General features: G+C 40.7%; 1 protein-coding gene across 4 annotated transcripts in view; it reads right to left on the reverse strand.

Moving 5' to 3' along the window:
* Positions 1–11298: 11298 nt before the first annotated feature.
* stk3 (serine/threonine kinase 3 (STE20 homolog, yeast)) overlaps positions 11299–21593 on the reverse strand; it is a 457998-nt gene continuing 447703 nt past the window's right edge. For 2 of the 4 annotated variants that reach the window (XM_043687663.1, XM_043687660.1), the window contains one exon: positions 16471–20124. In XM_043687663.1, the coding sequence (XP_043543598.1) occupies positions 19966–20124 (159 nt within the window). In that variant the 3' untranslated portion in view covers positions 16471–19965. Of the gene's footprint in view, positions 11948–16470; positions 20125–21593 lie in introns of those variants that run through there. The other 2 variants (XR_006311343.1, XR_006311344.1) reach the window with 2 other exon arrangements.

Genomic DNA, 21593 nt, shown 5'->3' on the forward strand with positions numbered 1-21593 from the left:
CACAAATCTGTTCATGAGTCTTTGGAATGTGATGGCTGCATTCTTCATTCCAAAGGGCATCACTTTAAACTGATATAGCCCACTTGGGGTTACAAATACAGGCATTTCTTTTGCAATCTCTGGTAAAAGTACCTGCCAGTAACCGTGCATTAGGTCCAACTTGGTGACGTAACTGGCTTGTCCGACTTTCTCAATACAGTCCTCCAATCTAGGAATTGGGTATGAGTCTGGTTTTGTAACATCGTTGACCTTCCGATAATCCATGCAGAATCACCGAGTCCCATTCGGTTTGGGAATTAAGATGATCAGTGAACTCCACTTGCTCTGGCTTGGTTCGATGATGTCCTCGTCGGGCATGGCCTCTACCTCCTTCTGGACCTGTTTGGCTTTGAAAGGATTAAGCCAATAAGGGCTTTGTTTTATCAGAGCAGTATTCCCTACGTCTACTTCATAGCATCAGTCCTCCCCATCTGATTCTTACATATGTCCCTACACTGCAGTAACAAATCTTTCAACTGCGTTCTATGCTCCTGAGACAGAGAGTTTACAAAGCTATCCCACTCATCAAGGACTTCTTCATGTTTAAATTTATTTTGAGGCACATCAAACTTCACAACATCTGGATTTGATTCCACACTCTGCGGGGCAGTAACTAACACTTATTTTCCAGTTCTTTCTCTCTAGTATAATATGGTTTCAACATGTTCACATGACATACCCAATACCTTTTTTTTGATCTGGCATCTTTTTGTCAACTTGATAGGGACCACTAATCCTGGCTTTGAAAGGATCTCCTATCACTGGTAACAGTACTAACACGTTTTCCCCTCGGGAAAACATCCGAGTCTCAGAGCTTTTATCTGCCACCTGCTTCATTCTAAACTGTGCCCTCTTTAGGTGCTGTTCAGCGAACTCACCTATTTGATGTAGTTTCTCGCTCATCTCCTATACATAATCTAAGTGTGAGATCTATGACTTTGGTCCTGTCAATTTTCTTTAATTATTTTCAAAGAACCTCTCACTTCAAGCCCGAACAATAACTAAAAGGGTGTGAACTGAGCAGATTAGTTTGGGACATCTCCAATGGCAAACAATACGAATGGGATACCTTTAAAGTCAATCATTCGTGTAATCCTGACAGTATGCTCTCAACATGGTCTTCAAGGTCTGATGCTACCTTTCTAAAGCTCCTTGGGATTCAGGATGATATGCACTGGATTTAAAGTGCTGTATTCCCAAGCTATCCATAACCTCCTTAAATAGCCTATTAGTATAATTTGTCCCTTGGTTTGATTGAATCTTTCTGGATGGCCCATACTGCATGAAAAAAGCTAATAACGCTTCTACTACTCTTTTTTTCCTTCATACTCCATCATGGGATTGCCTCCAGAAATCTGGTAGACACATTCCATTATGGTTACAAGTACTGGTTCCCACTTTTAATTCTTGGGAGAGGACCGACATAATCAATTATAGTCCGTGTGAAAGGTTCTTCAAATATGGGAATTGGCAACAAAGGTGCTGGTTTTATTACCACCTGAGGCTTACCTACCATTTGGTATGTATGACACATATGGCAAAAATTAACCATATACTTGTGCATTCCAGGCCAAAAATGTTTTTGTACCTCAGCCTGAGTCTTTCGTACCCCTAGGTGACCTCCAACAGGTAGTTCACGTGCTACCCATAACACCTCCTGTCTGTATGCTACCGGCAACATAGTCTGGTGCACTTCGGCCCATTTCTCCTCTGCACTGATCTGCCGTGGTCTCCATTTAGGATTATATTTCAGAGAATTACCCTCTGGAATATTCTCTGCTTCCTTTTCAGAACATGCATCCACAAATGTATCTTTCATCATCTTGTCTTTCTGTTGCAAGTCTCTTAGCCTTTCCGGAGTAAACACTTCTGTCTGACCCTCTGCCTATTCAAGTTTTTCTTGCACCATTACATCAACTATCTGAACCTCAACTCCTTCATCTTTCTCTTTACTTTTCACTTTGTGCTGTGACTTATGATAGTAGGACCTGGTTACCACACAGTCTGGGAAAAAAACCAGGAGATTTCCGTTTTAACTCCTCGGTTTCTTGGTCTTCTTTGGGCTTCTCCACAAAAAGGAGTGTCACTCCCACCTTGGATCCTGCCAAATCATCCCCAAAAATCACGTCAGGCCCACTAAAGCTCAATTTATTGGGTGGCACGATGTCTCAGTGGTTAGCACCGCTACCTTACAGCACCAGGGTCCCAGGTTCGATGCCAGCTTTGGGCAACTGTCTGTGTGGAGTCTGCACATTCTCCCCATGTTTGCATGGGTTTCCTCCCACATTCCAAAGATGTGCAGGTCAGGTGAATTGGCCATGCTAAATTGTCCATCGTGTTAGGTGCATTAGTCAGAGGGAAATGGGTCTGGGCGGGTTACTCTTCAAAGGATCGGTGTGGACTTGTTGGGCCTGTTTCCACACTGTAGGGAATCTTAAAAAAAAACTAACTGAATTCCTGGGAGTAACACTTTGTCAATCACTTCCACTGTTACCTCCCCAGTCTTGAGTTGGCACTCCAACCTGATCTTACATAGAGGAACACTAAACTTCTGTCATCAATCCAACAAATTACCACACTCTCGGGTGACAGAGCAAAAAGAGTACATATTTGCTCATTCCTTACTATTAGTGACTGGTTATGAGGGCAGAGCGGTAGATGTGATCTAAATGGACTTCAGGAAGACGTTCAACAAGGTTCCCCATGGGAGACTGATTAGCAAGGTTAGATCTCATGGAATACAGGGAGAACTAGCCATTTGGATACTGAACTGGCTCAAAGGTAGAAGACAGAGGGTGGTGGTGGAGCATTGTTTTTCAGACTGGAGGCCTGTGACCATTGGAGTGCCGCAAGGATTGGTGCTGGGTCCTCTACTTTTTGTCATTTACATAAATGATTTGGATGCGAGCATAAGAGGTACAGTTAGTAAGTTGCAGATGACACCAAAATTGGAGGTGTAGTGGGCAGTGAAGAGGGTTACCTCAGATTACAACAGGATCTTTATCAGATGGGCCAATGAGCTAAGAAGTGGCAGTTGGAGTTTAATTCAAATAAATGTGAGGTGCTGCATTTTGGGAAAGCAAATCTTAGCAGGACTTATACACTTAATGGTAAGGTCCTAGGGAGTGTGGCTAAACAAAGAGACCTTGGAGTGCGGGTTCATAGCTCCTTGAAAGTGGAGTCGCAGGTAGATAGGATAGTAAAGAAGGCGTTTGGTATGCTTTCTTTTATTGGTCACAGTATTGAGTACAGGAGTTTGGAGGTCATGTTGCTGCTGTACAGGACATTGGTTAGGCGACTGTTGGAATATTGCGTGCAATTCTGGTCCCCTTCCTATCAGAAAGATGTTGTGAAACTTGAAAATGTTCAGAAAAGATTTACAAGGATGTTGCCAGGGTTGGTGGATTTGAGCTATGGGGAAAGGCTGAACAGGCTGGGGCTGTTTTCCCAGAGCGTCGGAGGCTGAGGGGTGACCTTGTAGAGGTTTACAAAATTATGAGGGGCATGGATAGGGTAAATAGGCAAAGTATTTTCCCCGGGGTCGGGGAGTCCAGAACTAGAGGACATAGGTTTAGGGTGAGAGGGGAAAGATATAAAAGAGACCTATAGGGGAACTTTTTCACACAGAGGGTGGTACGTATTTGGAATGAGCTGCCAGATGAAGTGGTGGAGGCTGGTACAATTGCAACATTTAAGAGGCATTTGGATGGGTATATGAATAGGAAGGGTTTGGAGGGATATGGGCCAGGTTCTGGCAGGTGGGACTAGATTGGGTTGGGATATCTGGTCGGCATGGACGGGTTGGACCGAAGGGTCCGTTTCCATGCTGTACATCTCTATGACTATCTCTCAAAATTATAACTTCTTGTCCTTCTCCCCTTGTTCTTTCTGAGTAAACTTTACCCACAGATGCAAATTCTTTACAGACATCAGGTACTAACTCCAGCCCCTTCCTCGGCTGTGCACCTTCCTGCAGCTCCTTGCCTCTTCTTGGGGTCTCCTTTACTACCTGCACTAATGCCACTGGCTTAGCCTCTTTTACCACATCTTTTCCCCAGTGCCTTTCTTTCATGACCAGCACTGTGTCTTTACGTGTCCCACCTTCTGGCAGTGAAAATCTTTTCCCAGTGCCCTTCTGAAACCACCGGCACTGTAATTTCCTGTGTCCCACTCCATTACAGTGAAAACACCTGAGGCCTTCCACTTCCTGTCTACCTTCTTGGGCTTCTTTTTTATCCTGTGGCAATCTCTTACCAGTGTTCTTTACCCTTGGTTTTGTAGTGTAGGATCTCCCATTCTCCCAACCTCTATCCCTCACAGGATGAAATTCTGGCCAGAAGCTTATCTTATGCACTAACATGTATTCATTTGCTAATTCTGCTGCCCTTCTCACTTGCTGAACTTTCTGTTCCTCCACGTGAATTCTTAGCAACTCTGGAAGTGAATTTGTAAACTCCTCCCGCAGAGTAATCTATTGTAGAGCCTCAAAGGTCCTATCTATTTTCCAAGCACACACCCATCTATCAAAATGACTATGTTTAATTCTTTCAAACTCAACAGAAATCTGACCGGATTCCTTCTTGGGGTTTCTGAACCACTGCCGATATGCTTTTGATACCAATACATAAGACACATAAAATACCCTGTTTAACCTCTTCATAATCTCTTGACACCCTCATCTGACAGTGCAGCAAATACCTCACTAGCTCTGCCTACCAGTTTAGTCCGAACTAGCATTACCCATAATTCCTCGGACAACTCCATTTGCCCAGCCTATTTTTCAAATCTTTCCAACATCTTTCTATCAAAATGTGGCAAAATTTTAACATAGTTGTATATCTCACTACCTTCTTTTTTAATTTCCATCCTGTTAACTTGACTTTGCTGACTAAGTCACAACTTCTCAAGTTCAAATTTTTTCTCTGTCTCTCCCTTTCTTCTCTCTCTCTCTCTCTCTCTTTGCTCAGCAAAGAACCTTCTTTCTCTATCTTTTTCCTCTCTCTCTTCTCTGTTTCTATCTCTTTCTCTCTCCCTCTCTTTGTTTAACTTCTAACTCAATTTTTCTCAATTGTAATTTAAGTTTTTCTACCTCTACTGCACTTGTCTGTGTCTCTGACACACTTAAATGCTTGAGTAATTCCCTTATAACTTCAGCTTTACTTTTGTCCTCGGTTAAACCCAAATCTAACTTCTTTGCTAATTCTAAAAGTATGGCCTTTTTCTTTCCTTCTAAGTGTTCTTGGCAATTTTGAGAATCATTTTCAAATCCCAGAACTTCTTTAAGAGCCATTTCTCTCAGTTTTAATTTAATCAACCACAAGTCACTGAAATTAAATAACTTGTCTCACTTATGTTTTATTTAAAGATCTAGGACACTAACCTGCAAGTGTTTAAATCTGCTGGGTTGCTCCATACCCCCAAATGTATTCAAAGCTGTCCAAACTTGTTCAAATCCCAGACGAGCCCCCAAACTGTTAAGACACAGACCCCCCCGCTTAATTTAAACCAGCAACATAGAAACGATTTATCCCATGCAGTAACCTGTGAAAATTCGAGGGGCCAAGAACTATTTAAAGTAAAAATAGTTCTTAAAGTATGAGAATAATTAACTAATAACTATTTACAACTCCATCCTCTAACCTATCTTTTACTTCCCGTCTATAATATTAGTCCGATAAAATCCTTGATTAAGATTTACCAAAACTCAAATTTCAAAACCAGGCAGATATCGAATCTTTTCTTTGTATCTTCCTCTATCTTCTTTTCTTCTTTTAAGGGATTATGTTTCACAGCTCACTGATTGATAAAGGTACCTCTAAGAGAGTGATTCTGTGGGCAGTCCATGTGTGTTGGTGGCTTGGCATTCTCTCCCAACTGTTCAATTTTTCCCGGTCTTATACCCCAAAGCAACAAATTGTGTCATTGGCCTTTAATATTGTCACTATATTCAATTCAAACTTGATTGCAGTTTGGTATGTTTTGGGGTATAGTTTAAACTGATTGGCCTAATTTGAATTTGTTTCTGTCTCCAGGCAACCAGCTACACTAGCTGCTGCTCGAAAAGGTTAAATTGTATCTTGTTCAGAACACTTGGTGCTGTCAGGTAGTTCTGCTGGCTTTTAATTCTCTTAAAGGTACAGTACACTTCTCCACCTTCATAACACAATCCTAAGGAACTACAGCTACTCTCCAATCTATACGGATTGCTACTGCCTTTAAAACTTAAACAGAATCAAACTTTTTTTAAATTCACTTGTAGGATTCAATAAGATCTGGACAATATCCAGGCTTGGGCTGACAAGTGGCAAGTAACATTCGCAGAACGCAAATGCCAGACAATGACCATCACCAATAAGATTAGATTAGATTACTTACAGTGTGGAAACAGGCCCTTCGGCCCAACACGTCCACACTGACCCTCCGAAGGGCAACCCACCCAGACCCATTCCCCTACACTTACCCCTTCACCTAACACTACGGGCAATTTAGCATGGCCAATTCACCTAACCTGCGCATTTTTGGAATGTGGGAGGAAACCGGAGGAAACCCATTCAGACATGGGGAGAATGTGCAAACTCCACACAGACAGTTGCCTGAGGTGGGAACTGAACCCGGGTCTCTGGCGCTGTGAAGCAGCAGTGCTATCCACTGTGCCACCGTGCCACCCACAAAGAGACACTTTAACCACCGCCCCTTAATATTCAACGGTATTACCATCACTGAATCCCCCACTGTCAACATCCTTGGGATTACCATTGACCAGAAACTCAACTGGACTCACCACATAAATGCAGTAGCTACAACAGCAGGTCAGAGACTGGGTACACTGCAGCGAGTAACTCACCTCTTGACTCCCCAAGGTCTATTCACCATCTACAAGTCAGGAGTGTGATGGAATACTTCCCACTTGCCTGGATTGGTGCAGCTCCAACAACACTCGAAGTTTGGCACCATCCAGGACCAAGCAACCGACTTGATTGGCACCACATCCACAAACATTCAATCCTTCCACCACCAGGTGCCCAGTAGCAGCAGTATGTACTATCTACAAGATCCTTAGACAGCACCTTCCAAACTCACAACTACTTCCATCTAGAAGGACAAGGGCAGCAGGTACTTGGGAACACTACCACCTGCAAGTTCCCCTCCAAGGTACTTCCACCCTGACTTGGAAATATACCACTATTCCTTCACAGTTGTTGGGTCAAAATCTTGGAATTCCCTCTCTATGTTCAACCCACTGCACATAGACTGCAGCAATTCAAGAAGGTAGCTTACCACCACCTTCTCAAGGGCAAATAGCGATGGGCTATCAATGCTGGCCAGTGTGCGACATCCAAGTCCCACAAATGAAAAAAAAAAGATTTGCCATCACTGGTGGGGCTAGCAATTATTATCCACCCCAAATTGCCCTGGAGAGAATGGCAATGAGCTGCCTTCTTGAACCTTGACAATACTTTTAATACACAAGTCCAGGTCATTTTGTCCTACTGGTCTCTGCTCCCTTCGTACCTCTCAATATATCACCAGTTTAATAATAGGAGAAAGTGAGGATGGCAGATGCTGGAGATCAGAGCTGAAAATGTCTTGCTGGAAAAGCACAGCAGGTCAGGCAGCATCCAAGGAGGAGAATCGACATTTCCTGAAGAAGGGCTCATGCCCGAAACGTCGATTCTCCTGCTCCTTGGATGCTGCCTGACCTGCTGCGCTTTTCCAGTAACACATTTTCAGCCATTTTAATAATACTCTTCTGCCTTTCACAGCAAAAAAGTGTATAACTGCACATTTAGCCATGTTTTACTGCATCTGTCATGTATTTGTCCACACACTCAAATTGTCTAAATTACCCTGAAGCCTCTTTGTATCCTCACAACAGTAAGTCACGCCCAGTGCTGTAGCATCGGTAAACTTGGAAATATTGCATTTGGTTCCTGCATCCAGGTGTTCCAACACATGGAACCTTCTGGTAACATCCAATACTCCATCTGAGGCTGAACTAGTGTTTCTCGTAAAGCACATCATAAACTCAGGATTCTATATGTCATTTTATCCACAGTCTCAACCTGCCACGCCACCTTCAAACTATTTGTGTACATACTCATAGGTGTCTACTGTCACTCTCTCAAATTCAGATCAATACTCCTACTTACCTTTTTAGTTCCATGGGCTTCAACTTCACTAATAAGTCTATTATGGTATTCTATCAAAGCATTTGGAAGTCCATGTACACCACGTCCACCACATTGCTCTCATCAACCCTGTCCATTCCTTCTTCAATAAACACCAGCAAGTTAGTTAGACACAAACTTGCCTTTGATAAATCTGTGCTCCCTTTCCAAATTAATCCACCCTCATTCAAGTGATTCTTAATCTTGCCCCAAAAGATAGGTTTTCAACCACTGAAATTAAACTGATCTGGTCTGTAGGGATTTACCCTTGCACCCTGTTTTTAGACAAGGCAGTAATATTCGAAATTCTTTAATCCTCTGGCACCTGTCCCAGATATAGGGAGGTTGTAAGATTCCAGCCTATGTCTCTAAATTTCTACTTTTACTCATTATCCTCAGAGGCATTCCATCTGCTCCTGGGAGCTTATCAAGTTTAAAATACCACATATTCTATAATCATGAACTACAACAACATTTATAAAGTACCTTTAATTTGGAAAAATAATGTCAGGCCAAAAAATGCTACACAGAGGTGTAAAATATGATGGTTTTAATTTAGAAAGGAAGGCAACTATTATGGTCAAACTTCCACGTAGACTACAGGAGGACCCAGAAATTCAGGTTAACCTCATGTTAATTTAAACAACCTTGGAGAGAGAGTCTGCCTTAGACAGGCTGAGCAAAACTCTGACTGATATTTTGCCTGTCTCTATCCCACCTATGTCCGATAAATACAAAAAAAAAAAATCTTTATAATCCCAGGCTTATACACATTGTTTCCTTTGCATTCTTTTATGATAAACAGAAGTCTTTCACTTTATGACTTTCTCACTCTAGCTAGTCTGCTCTCAAGGCTGATGCAGGCCTTAGGGTGTTCAAGGTTCCTCTCCAGTCATTTCTGCTGATGTGTTAAAAATTGATGCTAAAATGTGCCTTCCAGTCTTAGTTTGAAAGTGTCTTCTGTTTTAAGCTCTTTTTCTAAAACCTTATTTAATTCTCACCACAGCAACCAGTGTTTCATCGACAAGGGTAAATCCAATTTTGCTTTCCTTACCTCACATTTGCAACCAGAAATGCACAGGATGTTAAAAGTCAAAGAACAGGATCCAGCCCTTTGGCCCACCAAGCCAGCACCAACATATGTCGCTTTTCTAAATTAGAAGCCTTTAGCCTCCATTCAGTATCCTTCTATTCCCTGCTTATTTATGTATCAGTCAAGATGCTTCTTATACGTTGCTATTGTATCAGCTACAATCTTTTCCTCTGGCAGAGTATTCCAGTCACTTACCACCATCTGTGTAAAAAAACTTGTCTTGCATCTCCCTTAAACTTTCCCCCCTTTTATCTTAAAACTCTGCAGTCTAGTAATTGACATCTTTACCCTCGGAAAAACACTCTGACTATCCATTCTATCCATGCCTCTCATAATTTTGTAAAACTCTACCCGGTTGCCTCTTAGCCTCTGATATTCAAGTGAAAACAAACTGAGTTTGTTCAATCTCTCCTCATAGCTAATACCCTCCAACCCAGGCAACACCGTGATAATCCTGTGACTTCTTCAAATCCACATCCTTCTGGTAGTGCAGCGACCAGAAATGTACTCAATACTCCAAATATGGCCAAACTAAAGTTCTAAACAGCTGCAACATGACTTGTCAATTCTTATACTCTGCACCCATCTGATAAAGGCAGGATGCCACATGCTTTTTCGACCACCATGTGCACTTGTGTTGCCACTTTCAGGGAACTATCGACCTGTATGCAGAGATCTCTCTGTTCACGCTTCTAAGGGTTCTGTCACTTACTGTATCAAAGTCAACTGTGGGTCTGGAGTCACATGTAGGCCAGACCAGGTAAGGATGGAGGATTTTCTCCCCCAAGGACATCCTTCAAAAATACCAGTGATTAAATGGCAAAGCAGTGCAGGATGAAATCAATTCCAATAACCTTTTGAAAGAGTTTGCGGTTTCTGGCTCCTTCCAGGCTGTCATTGGGGAATAGACAAGCATCAGTCAAACCGCGGCCAGGCTTGTACTAATCAGGCGACTGAGGTGATGCGATTTTCATAACCAGGTGATGGTGGTTGATGGAAAATATTCAGCCTGGCGTCCGGTTACTATTGGTGTGCCACAAGGATCTGTTTTGGACCACTGCTGTTTGTCATTTTCATAAATGGCTTAGACGCAGGCATAGGTGGATGGATTAGTAAATTTGCAGATGACACTAAAGTCGATGGAGTAGTGGACAGTTTGGAAGAATGTTACAGGTTGCAGGGGGACTTGGATAAACTGCAGAATTGGGCTGAGAGGTGGCAAATGGAGTTCAAAGCAGCTAAATGTGAGGTGGTGCACTCTGGAAAGAATAACAGGAAGGCAGAATAGTGGGTTAATGGAAAGATTCTTGGTAGTATGGATGTGCAGAAGGATCTTGGAGTCCACGTACATAAATCCCTGAAAGTTACCACCCAGGTTGATAGTGCTGTTAAGAAGGCATACGGTGTGTTAGGTTTCATTCATAGTGGGATTGAGTTCTGGAGCCGCAATATCATGCTGCAACTATACAAAACGCTGGTGCGGCCACACTTGGAATATTGTGTACAGTTCTGGTCACCATATTTCAGGAAGGATGTGGAAGCATTAGAAAAAGGTGCAGAGGAGATTTACCAGGATGTTGCCTGGTCTGGAGGGAAGTTCTGATGAGGAAAGGCTAAGAGACTTAGCCTCCTTCTTTCCAATGAGAACAGACCTAAGAGGGGATTTGATAGAGACATACAAGATGATCAAGAGGATTAGATTGGGTAGACAGTGGAAGTCTTTTTCCTAGGATGATGACGTCAGCTTGTATGAGGGGGCATAACTACAAATTATGGGGTGACAGATTTAAGACAGATGTCAGAGGCAGGTTCTTTACTCAGAGTGGTAAGGGTATGGAATGCCCTACCTGCCAATGTAGTTAACTCAGCCACATTAGGGAGATTTAAACAATCCTTGGATAAGCACATGGATGATGATGGGATAGTGTAGGGGGATGAGCTGAGAATAGTTCACAGGTCGGCGCAACATCGAGGGCCGAAGGGCCTGTTCTGCGGTGTATTGTTCTATGTTCTATGTTCTAAACACTGTGAAATTCATTTCTTTCGCCTTATAACAGCTATTTTGTAGCATTAATTTGAGTAACAGTACAACACACATTGGCGTAATAGATAACTCCACTACAAGACATCAGTCCAAGCACTTCAGCAGATAGTAACTTTAGGGAACTGGCTACTCGCTCAGTGTATTTGGGTGGAAATATTTTACATGTGGTCACATGGTGTCAGACACCAGAATCTCAGCAGCTACTACAAGCATGTTATTTATTATTGTTGAGAGTATGGTGCTGGAAAAGCACAGCAGGCCAGGCAGCATCCAAGGAGGAGGAGAATCAATGTTTGAGGGTAAGCCCTTCATCAGGAATATTTATTATTGTTGACAGTATGTCACAATTGCCAATGACTTATTACTGGAAGTACAAAATATTGAAAAGAATAAGAACATAGATAAAGATAAAATAAAGAAATATTGCAGAAGGGAGCTAAAACAGAAATACAACATCTGTAAGTTTGAGCTAAATTATAAAGTCAATTCACAAAAGCAAAGGGAAAACAAATCTAACATCTTTAATTAAAATAAAATACTGCAGATAATGGAAACCTGAAACAAAAGCCAAGTGTTGGAGACACCTCCCAGATCTGGCAACATCTGTGGAAAGAGAAACAGAATTAATGTTTTGAGTCTGAAAAGAGACAAAATTTCACTGGATCAGGATAAATCAATTTTGTTTCCAATTTCCACTCTCCTCTCACCCTCACCTGAGCCTCTTAGAGCCTTCACATCCTCGACTTTCTCTGGGTCCAGTGTTGGGAACTGGCTGCTCATGAATATTCATTCCAAGCTGACCAACCATCACAGCTATCTTAACGTCACCCCCTCACACCCTGTTTCTTGTAAGGACTCTATTCCTGTTTTGTGGTCTCCACGTCATTCATTCTGATTATGCTTTCTACAATGGTGCACCTGAGACGTTAGCCTTTATCCTAAACTGAGAACATATCACCAACCCCATTACACCCCCTCCTGACCTCCACACCCCCCAAGCCCAGCCACAGCTGATCTTCATTCTGTTGTTAACACCTATTCTGAACCAATACATAGTTTTATCAACTTTACAATTCTTTCTAACTTCTGTTCCCAAATATTGTTGATATTTGGCTCCACCTACTAACCAAATTCCATACTTTTCCTTGTATTTCACCTGATCCTCCCCTCTTTTCCAACAGCATAAATCCCATCAAATTTCCTCCTCTCCCCTCAGTTCCAAAGAGGAATCATTGGTCTTGAGGCATTAATGTTTCTTTCTCCACAGATGCTGCCAGACCTGCTGAGTTTTCTCTTGAATTGTTTTGTCTCTCTGTTGTTTTTCAAGCTTTTTTTTACATCACATTAAACACGCTCTTTATAAAACAACATTTGGCCATAAGGCCATAAGAAACTGGAGCAAGAAGAGACAAAGTGGCTGCCTTGCCATTCAATATAGTCATACCCAAAGTCCTGGGCCTCCTCCACCGCCAAATCCTAGCCACCTGACGCCTGGAGGAAGAACACCTCATCTTCTGCCTTGGGATCCTCCAACCACACAGCATCAATGTCAATTTCACCAGTTTCCTAATTTCCCCTGCCCACACCTTATCCTAGACCCAACCCGGCACTGCCCTCTTGAAATGTCCTACCTGTCCATCTTCCTTCCACCTATCTGCTCCGACCTATTATCATCATACCCAACTTCATCTACCTATCACCTTCCAAGCCACCTTCCCCCTCAGCCGTCTGCCTCATTTATCTCTCAGCCTCCTTGGGCACCCCTCTCCACATTCCTGATGAAGGGCTTATGCCTGAAACTTCGACTCTCCTGCTCATTGGATGCTGCCTGGCCTGCTGTTCTTTTCCAGCACCACACTTTTTGACTATTAATAAGACCCGATATTTCAGGCATAAGCTCTTCATCAGGAATCCCAACGTCGATTCTCCTACACCTTGGATGCTGCCTGACCTGCTGTGCTTGTCCAGCATCACATTCTGAACTCTGATCTCCAACATCTGCAGTCTTCACTTTCTCCTATTTATAAGGCTGCCTTGGATCTCTGGAGCTTTGTTCCAGTTGTTTAAGATGATTTTGAGACAGTACAGGCCTCTATTCCTCACCTCCTATAAACACTACACCATGCCCAAAGTCTCCTTACAACTCCATCGCCCGCCACCAGTATCAACCATGCTCAGACCTCAGGATCATATGGATATTAAATATACTAAACTTCTAAGAATGTACATAGTTCTCACTGTACATATCTGATAGTGAAAAAAAACTCCCATTCATTGTAGATAAGTAGTACTTCCACCTGGAAACAAGATCGACATGAAACACTATGCCACAGAGATCAGCTTTAAGAGGGAAAAAAGTCTACATCAGTCGGTTGGGTTTTCTAAGACTGAACCTGACAGAAATAGCTGGTAAGAATCACAGACAGGATAAGGAAATAGAGGCAGCCAGTCACTTGTTGTTCATCATGCAGAATGTGGGTGCGAGTTCATGGTCACATTGAGAAAATTAGTCTTTTTGGACTTAAATGGGGCTGGAAGTTTCACTTAGCTTTGGCTAGTATCCTCCAGGAATTCTCATTATGAAGTCCACTTGAGACTCATAGTAAAGTATAACAATGTCAGGGAATTTTTCAAAAATTAAAAAAAAGGACTGTTCTCTAGTCCAAACTTTAAGTTGCCCATAAAAATAGTCAATGTTGTTTACAGTTTGTTTGATATGGTATAAGTTAAAGATGTGAAATCTTGGATGATCCTTCTAATCATTCACTGGATATTTAAGTATCTTTTTAAAAATTGAATCTCTGTATAGGGATCATAGCATAAACATTCAAAAACACTCAACTGCTGTTGGTACTCATTTGTTTTATTGTGACATATTGGAATTAAACATCATAAAATAAGTTAGTGCCCCATATTAAGAAATTGAACATTTAAAATTCAAAATATTGCATATAACATTTCAATTAAAAATAAGAGAAGCCAGGCCCAACAATTTTCTTTTTAAATAATTCAACATTTAGATTCAAAGAAAGATTGACAACATCACTAATACATACATTTAAAATTCAAGTCAGCAGCAGTAGTTTTTAACAGATGACAATAGATTATAATTGTTTATTGTCAGTGAATTTAGGAATGGATAGGAGGATAAATGAAATGCACCAACACCAGGAAGAATTAACACATTAAATCTGCAGATACTGGGATCAGTAATACTTTCTCATTTTTTTGGGAACTCTAAACATCTGCATTCATCTGAGGTGTTTACAGACACAAGTATTGTACTGGAAATTGCCACTTTGTTTTGAACTGTTTGCTGATTTCAGTCTGATGAGAACAGAACAGAAATTCAAAAGACAGTGCAAGCGTGTGGACAGGAGTTATTCTGGCTGCGGCAGAACACTGCACCATCACAATTACTTTACAGAACAGAAATAGGTTATGTGGCCTAACAGCTACATATCAGTGTTTATGCTCCACACGAGGCTCATCATAGCTTACTTCATCACACCCTAACAACATATCCATGTAATCCTTTCTCATCTATCCATCTTGTGATGAACACCTCAAGACTTACTGGAAAAAGTGGAAGCCAGGCAAAAACCGTGCACCATCACATCTACGCCCCACCCACCCCTTTCCATGACCACCTTCTGCCTAAGTGTAGCAGAGTCTGTATAGCCACCAATGGACTCACTTTGAGAATGGAAGACAGTCATCCTCATCAGTGAGGGACTACCAATGATGTTGATGATGATAACATCCATTTAGTATTCCCTTAAAGAGGAGATCTATTATCCTGAAGTATTTATGTAAGGTATGACTTGCCTGTATAGCATGCACAACAATACTTTTCACTGTATCTTGATACATATGACAATAAAAAAAAACAAATGAAATCAATGTGATGAATCCATCAGCAATGTGAAAAGCACTGTATTGCTTGATCAATAAAATGTTATGCCTAAGTATAACAGCCATAAAGGTAGCTGTTACAATTGAAAGCATCATAATCTTTATTGTTGGTGTTAATTACTGAGAAAGCATCTTTCATTACAAGTCGCACAAACCACATTCTGAAAAATAAACTGTAGAACATAATTCTGCAGCACAATCACATTTAATGCTAAAAAAGGAGCACTTCCAATTTTAGATGTGATCTTCAGAGGTTTATATACAACTCAACTTTCAGATCTTAATGATTAACAGGTGCTGCGGCCAATTTAACATTAAGTGCTGCAATGTCATTGCTTGTTGTTAATATTGTTCTAAGGTGCCAGTTTATAAATGAGAATTCAGACAGTAACTTTTTTTTTCTGAATTGAACCTTCATTACAAAACTTTCTTAATGTTCACATTTGGCTTTTTATAGTGAGTGATTACATCTTTCTGAATACCCTGCGCTGTTGGGTACGTATTCGACTGACCGGTGTGCAAATTGCATTCTCATGTTGGATTGAGTTTCCCCAATCTCAGTAATTATAGTTCTTTAGTGCATATCATTTTGGAGATTCTGAGCAGCACCACACTTCAGCGTGTCTCAACTTTAAATAAAATACATCAGTCAATCAAACCTCTTTAAGAGGCACTGAAATTATTTCAATTTGGCAATTTATTGTGATTCTTGCAATCAAAAAACTTTCTTTAAGTTTCTTGAGCTTTAAAAGTTTAAACTATAATCTGAATAATAAATAAGACATATGTAGACTTGGCTGACTTTCCTGTGAACACGAACAAAAGCCTCCATCTTTGGTATAGTTAATTCAGTATTGTCTGCTCAGTTATGAAGAAAACACATCTATCTGTCAGGATGATGCACATTAAAACACTCATGTAGTCAATCAATATCCTGCTGGGAGCCCAGAGCAGAAGGCAAATGACAGTAAAGATGATATATGGTATGTTTTAGGCAGAAAATAGGTCAGCTCTGCTGAGATCAATTTCACACAGAAAAGACATGTTGGGGCAGTGGTGGTGAATGGATTCCGGATTAGTGGTGCTGGAAGAGCACAGCAGTTCAGGCAGCATCCAAGGAGCAGCGAAATTGACGTTTCGGGAAAAAGTCCTTCATCAGGAAGGGCTTTTGCCCGAAACGTCGATTTCGCTGCTCCTTGGATGCTGCCTGAACTGCTGTGCTCTTCCAGCACCACTAATCCAGAATTTGGTTTCCAGCATCTGCAGTCATTGTTTTTACCTCAGTGGTGGTGATGGTTGTCATCAAAGTGTTAGACCCTGATCACATCCATGTTAAGAAGTCAATGTTGAATCCTGAAGACAGTAAAGTGTCTAACTGGAAAATGAGGTGCTATCCCTTGGTCTTGTATAGGACTTAACCAGAACATTGCAGCAGACATCTTTGTATTAGAGCAAGAATTATGAGTTTACAGTAATCGGATTAGTTTAGAGGTTAGTCAAATGCTGGGTCTTACGTCAGCTAAATAAATCTAAGTCTTGATTTGCTAGGCCAAGAGATAATTGAGAAAATCTTTCACAGATCTATACTAAAAGATTGTATTAATTATAACACAGTAGAAAAAAATCGATTATCCAATTTCTATAGCTATTTTCTATTATTAAAAGGGAAAATTGAAGTCAGCTCGTTTGGCCAGTTCAAGCACCCAGTGCCATATCAATTTCTCCTTTAACAAAATTAACATGTCAGGTATATATGCACACTATTATAAAGGCAAACAGTGCCTTGGTAAATCATTTGAGCATTACTAAGTGGAATAACAGGTGTCAGAGTCCACCTATGGAGCTCAGTTGTTTAGTCATGTATGAGGTTGATAATGTTCCACTCATGGTTTGTGTTCACTGAACAAGCAATTGTCAAGTTTTGAAGGATAAATGAAAGTTAACTTTAGATTATCTTTAAATTTTCATAAAAGTTATAATGAGTTTATTTGGCCATCACCTAAACTACCAAATGGCATAGGGATTTGGACTCAATGTCCAGAAGACAATAACATGTAGGAGAAGTAGGCTATTCAGCCCATTGACTCTGCTCCATCATTCAATGAGATCACAATTGATCTGACAACCCTCAACTCCACCTGCCTACCTTTTCCCCATAATCATTGATTCCCTTACAGATTAAAAACCTACCTATCTCAACCTTGAGTAAACTTAATGATCCAGTCTCAACAACCCTCTGCAGTAACAAATTCGACAAATTCACGACCCTCAGAGAAAAATATCCTCATCAATCAAATGCCAAGTTTATGCTAAAAGGCAACTTCATAGAACCCTGTTTGCTTACGTCATGACAACTCTTTTAAGGCATAAATAATAGGAAAGCTACTGTCCCAAATTTGCTTAAATGTACAGTAAGAAAAATCTGTTGATGCAGCACAAATGTCTTACGTTTCTGTCGAGCATCTATACCACAGGAAGTTCCATTTGTAGGGTGACAAAGTCAATCCAGTCAGCACATCTGTTTACAGCCTTCTGCTACCATGACATGGCTCAACTCGATACACACACTAAAGTGAGACTAGAAAGAAATAAGGCATCAAATTTAATAAAAACAAGAAAATTGGCATGTACTGACTTCTTCAAGGACTCACGTGCACCAATGAAATTAGTGTTCACTTCTGAAATAAATCAACTACAATCTTTACCATTTGTGCATGTTCTGGGAATCTGATCTCTGAACACTGTCAAGACGTGCAATGAATTATGTTTCATCTTGTGTAAATCAGTAGCAGCCATTAATATATTACCAATTGCTCTGTATTAGTTTTGTGTTCAAGTGTTTGTGTATCAAAGTCTACTTTTATTAGTAAACCTAGGCAAATATCTCACATCAGGCCTATACATCAAAGTAAACGAAAAGGAGATCTAGCAAGATTACCAGAACTAAAATGCTCTTTGAAGTGACAGCAGACAATAATAAACATTCATATCACAGTGCAAGAAGCAATCCATGTCTCTCTGGTCTAATATTAACAAACAGGTGCAGGTACATTCAATAATATGAAGCATTATCTCTAAGGAATGGCTCTACTGTGTCACAAGAGGTAAACCGCTGCCAACTTTAAGCAAAGACTTGTCAGCAGTGAGATGACACACTGCATAATGACCTGCTGCATTGACATGGGCAGGCAGTTTTGACCGTTCAACCTATCTGTATAGGTTTGGAATGTGATTTTTCTACTGTAGACCTATGCAGTCAATTTCAAAAGTGCAATACATCCAGGGTCTGAAACTTTAAAGACATTAGTATGCTGTTTTGTTCTTATGTACACTTTAGAGCATTTTTCATTCAGTCATGGGTTGTGGGCTTTGCTGATAGCATCAGCACATATTGCCCAGTCCTTATTCCCTTGTGTAGGTGGTATGCTACCTTCTTGGACCACTGCAATCCATTTGGTGTAGTGCACTCACCGCATTATGAGGGAGGTAATTCCAGGTTTTGATCCAGAGACTGAAGGAACTCCCTAATAACCTTATGGGTATACCTACATCAAATGGACTGCAACAGGCTGCAGCAGAACTCCAGTAGTGTTCTGAAACATTATAAAATGGCAGTAGCTTCAAGCAAATTGTGGAACTATTTGCAACAAAAAAGGTATGACATGAGGTAAGCAGGTTAGTTGGCAGAAATCCAGTTTTTATACAATTATGATTGACACAAATTGACACACTTCAACAAATTAATGGTGCATTTAAAAATTTGTTGGGGGAGCCAGAGAATATTACCAAGCTTACTTATTCAGGTTAAGTTTTAATCTTTAAAAACTTTTAATAGGGTTTCTTGATACCCCAACAGTTAATTTTTTAATCCATAAGGTCAGCATTTATTTTCCTGAATTTTCCAGACAGCAGTCAAGAGTCTACCACATTTCTCTGGGTCTGCAGTCCCGTGTTGGCCAGCCTTGGTAAGAAGGATGGCAGATTTCCTTCCTTAAAAGGACATTAGTGAACCAGATGGGTTTTTAAACAACTGACAGTAGTTTCATGGTCACCATTAAGCCAGCTCTTTACTTCAGATTTTATTAAATTCAAATTCCACCTGCCATCGTTGGATTTGAATTCTTGTCCCCAGAGCAGTGATCTGGGGTTCTGGATTACTAATCCATTGAAATCAGCACCAAACCACTATCTCCCCATTTAATCAGCAATACAATGCATCAGGTATTTGGTGTTTGTCATAAATATTGTGATATTACTATCTTTGTTGTATTTGAGACTGTGAAATTTCAGACTGATTTACAATATCAACATAGCGTTCTAAGCTGTGCAGATAAGAAGAATGGCAATACAGTAAATTGACATTAAAGCTGTTTCCTTCAATACCTGTGGGATCACAATCAATACACCTTTAGCAGTATATAAGTATTTTTGGTTCTATGATTGGTCTGCTGGTCAATGTTCATTCTGCCCTAATAACAACCCAAAAATTGCTGCTCAGACCAAGTACAAGTTGGCCCCTTAAAGTTTGATGTATACGAGGCTGGAAAAAAAAGGAGTTAATTTCTGTCCACCTGACATAAAATCCCCCACTCACAAGAAAACGAAGTTAGAGGGTGCATTACTGAGAGCATAGATATATTACAGGCCATGCTACCCACGACAGGTTGGGAATATTCAGTGGATGAGAAGTGGATGTCTGAATTCAGCTAGAAGTTCTGCTGTCTTCGTTTCTTGGCATCCATGGCATCCAAAATGGGTTGTCGTTTAGCCTGGTATCTTTGGCGCAGATCCTCAATTTCTCGTTCCATCATTGGATCCAGTGCACTCAAGCGCATCTGTAATTCTTCAAAGCTCAGGTTCTTCAACTATAAAACACAAAAATAAAGTACTGGTGGAAAATAGAATTTAAAAGACGAAAATGTGATTATACCATGATGGACTTATTAATAAAGGGTGATATAGAACATAGAACCATGACCCTTTGGCCCACGATGTTGTGCTGAACATGAAGGCAAATTATACTAAGCCCTTCTGTCTGCTCTTGGTCCATATCCCTCCATAGTCTGCACTAAAATTATTTTATTTGAAATAAATTATAAAATCAAATATACCATTATTTTGTCTTTACAATGCAAATAGAAATCTCACATCTTTAATGTAAAAGAACAAAGATCTTTAATTATTCCCTTTTTATCTCTACGATGAAGTTCTTTCCTTCACCTGCTCCATTGTAATGACTTGCTAAATTTTCATTAAATTATCAAGAGTAATATTTGAGCAGTTTAGGAAGGGATCAAACCCATAGCACTTTATTCCTCCATTAACCTTTTACTCAAAATTCTGCAGGGACGAATTTAATTACATTCAGAAGAAATCCAATGAACAGTAGTTTCGATTGAATTTCATTTCAGAGAGCTGATTAAGTGATATCAATGGTACTTTTAGGTGAGCTATTAATGCATGTATATTGCATTGCACAGTGTACCTCATCTACAGATTTCTTTCTATTTCCAACGTACAGATAATGTCTGAGTCCACTGTCTATTTTCTCCCTCTAGTGGCACACTTCAAAGATAAGGACTCAAAAACCAACCAGTTGAGAAAGCACTTTCTGGCCTAATTTCCCCTTCCAGTTTCCCTGTAAATTGCGGCATCTCAAATATATATGTGGTTTTACATGTGTGTCAAAAAAAATCTTGTTAAATACAGAAACTGTACATCAATTTCCCCAATTTAAAGTTTTCACACACGACTTATAGGACTTAGGAGCAGAAGGACATTTAGCCCCTTGAATAAAAACCAAAAGATTTGCAGATGTTGAAAATCATAGACAAAAATAGAAATTGCAAGAAAAGCTCAGCAGATCTGGCAGAATCTGTGGACAGAAGTCAGAGTTAACATTTCAGGTTGAGTGCCCTTTCCTCAGAACTCAGAATTTAGTCACTTGAGCCTGCCTCACCAGTCAACAAGATCACATTTGAGAGTGTGGTGCTGGAAAAGCACAGCAGGTCAGGCAGAATCCAAGGAGGAAAATCGACATTTGGGGCATAAGCCCTTCATTAGGAATGAAGCTTATGGGCCAGGGGGCTGAGAGATAAATGGGAGGTAGCTGAGAATGCGCTAGGTAGATGAAGGTGTGTGAGAAGGTGATAATTAGGAGGAGGGTGGAGCAGATAGATGGGAAAGATGATGGACAGGTCAGGAGGGAAACGCCGAGTTGGAGACTTGGGACTGGGATAATGTGGGGGGAGGGGAAATGAGGAAACTTGGGATATCCACATTGATCCCGTGGAAGCTGAGGGGTGTGGATCTGACAAGGGAGTGACAGAGCGAA

The sequence above is a fragment of the Chiloscyllium plagiosum genome, chromosome 4, assembly GCF_004010195.1.
Source record: "Chiloscyllium plagiosum isolate BGI_BamShark_2017 chromosome 4, ASM401019v2, whole genome shotgun sequence".
In the NCBI taxonomy this organism is placed as follows: Eukaryota; Metazoa; Chordata; class Chondrichthyes; order Orectolobiformes; family Hemiscylliidae; genus Chiloscyllium; species Chiloscyllium plagiosum.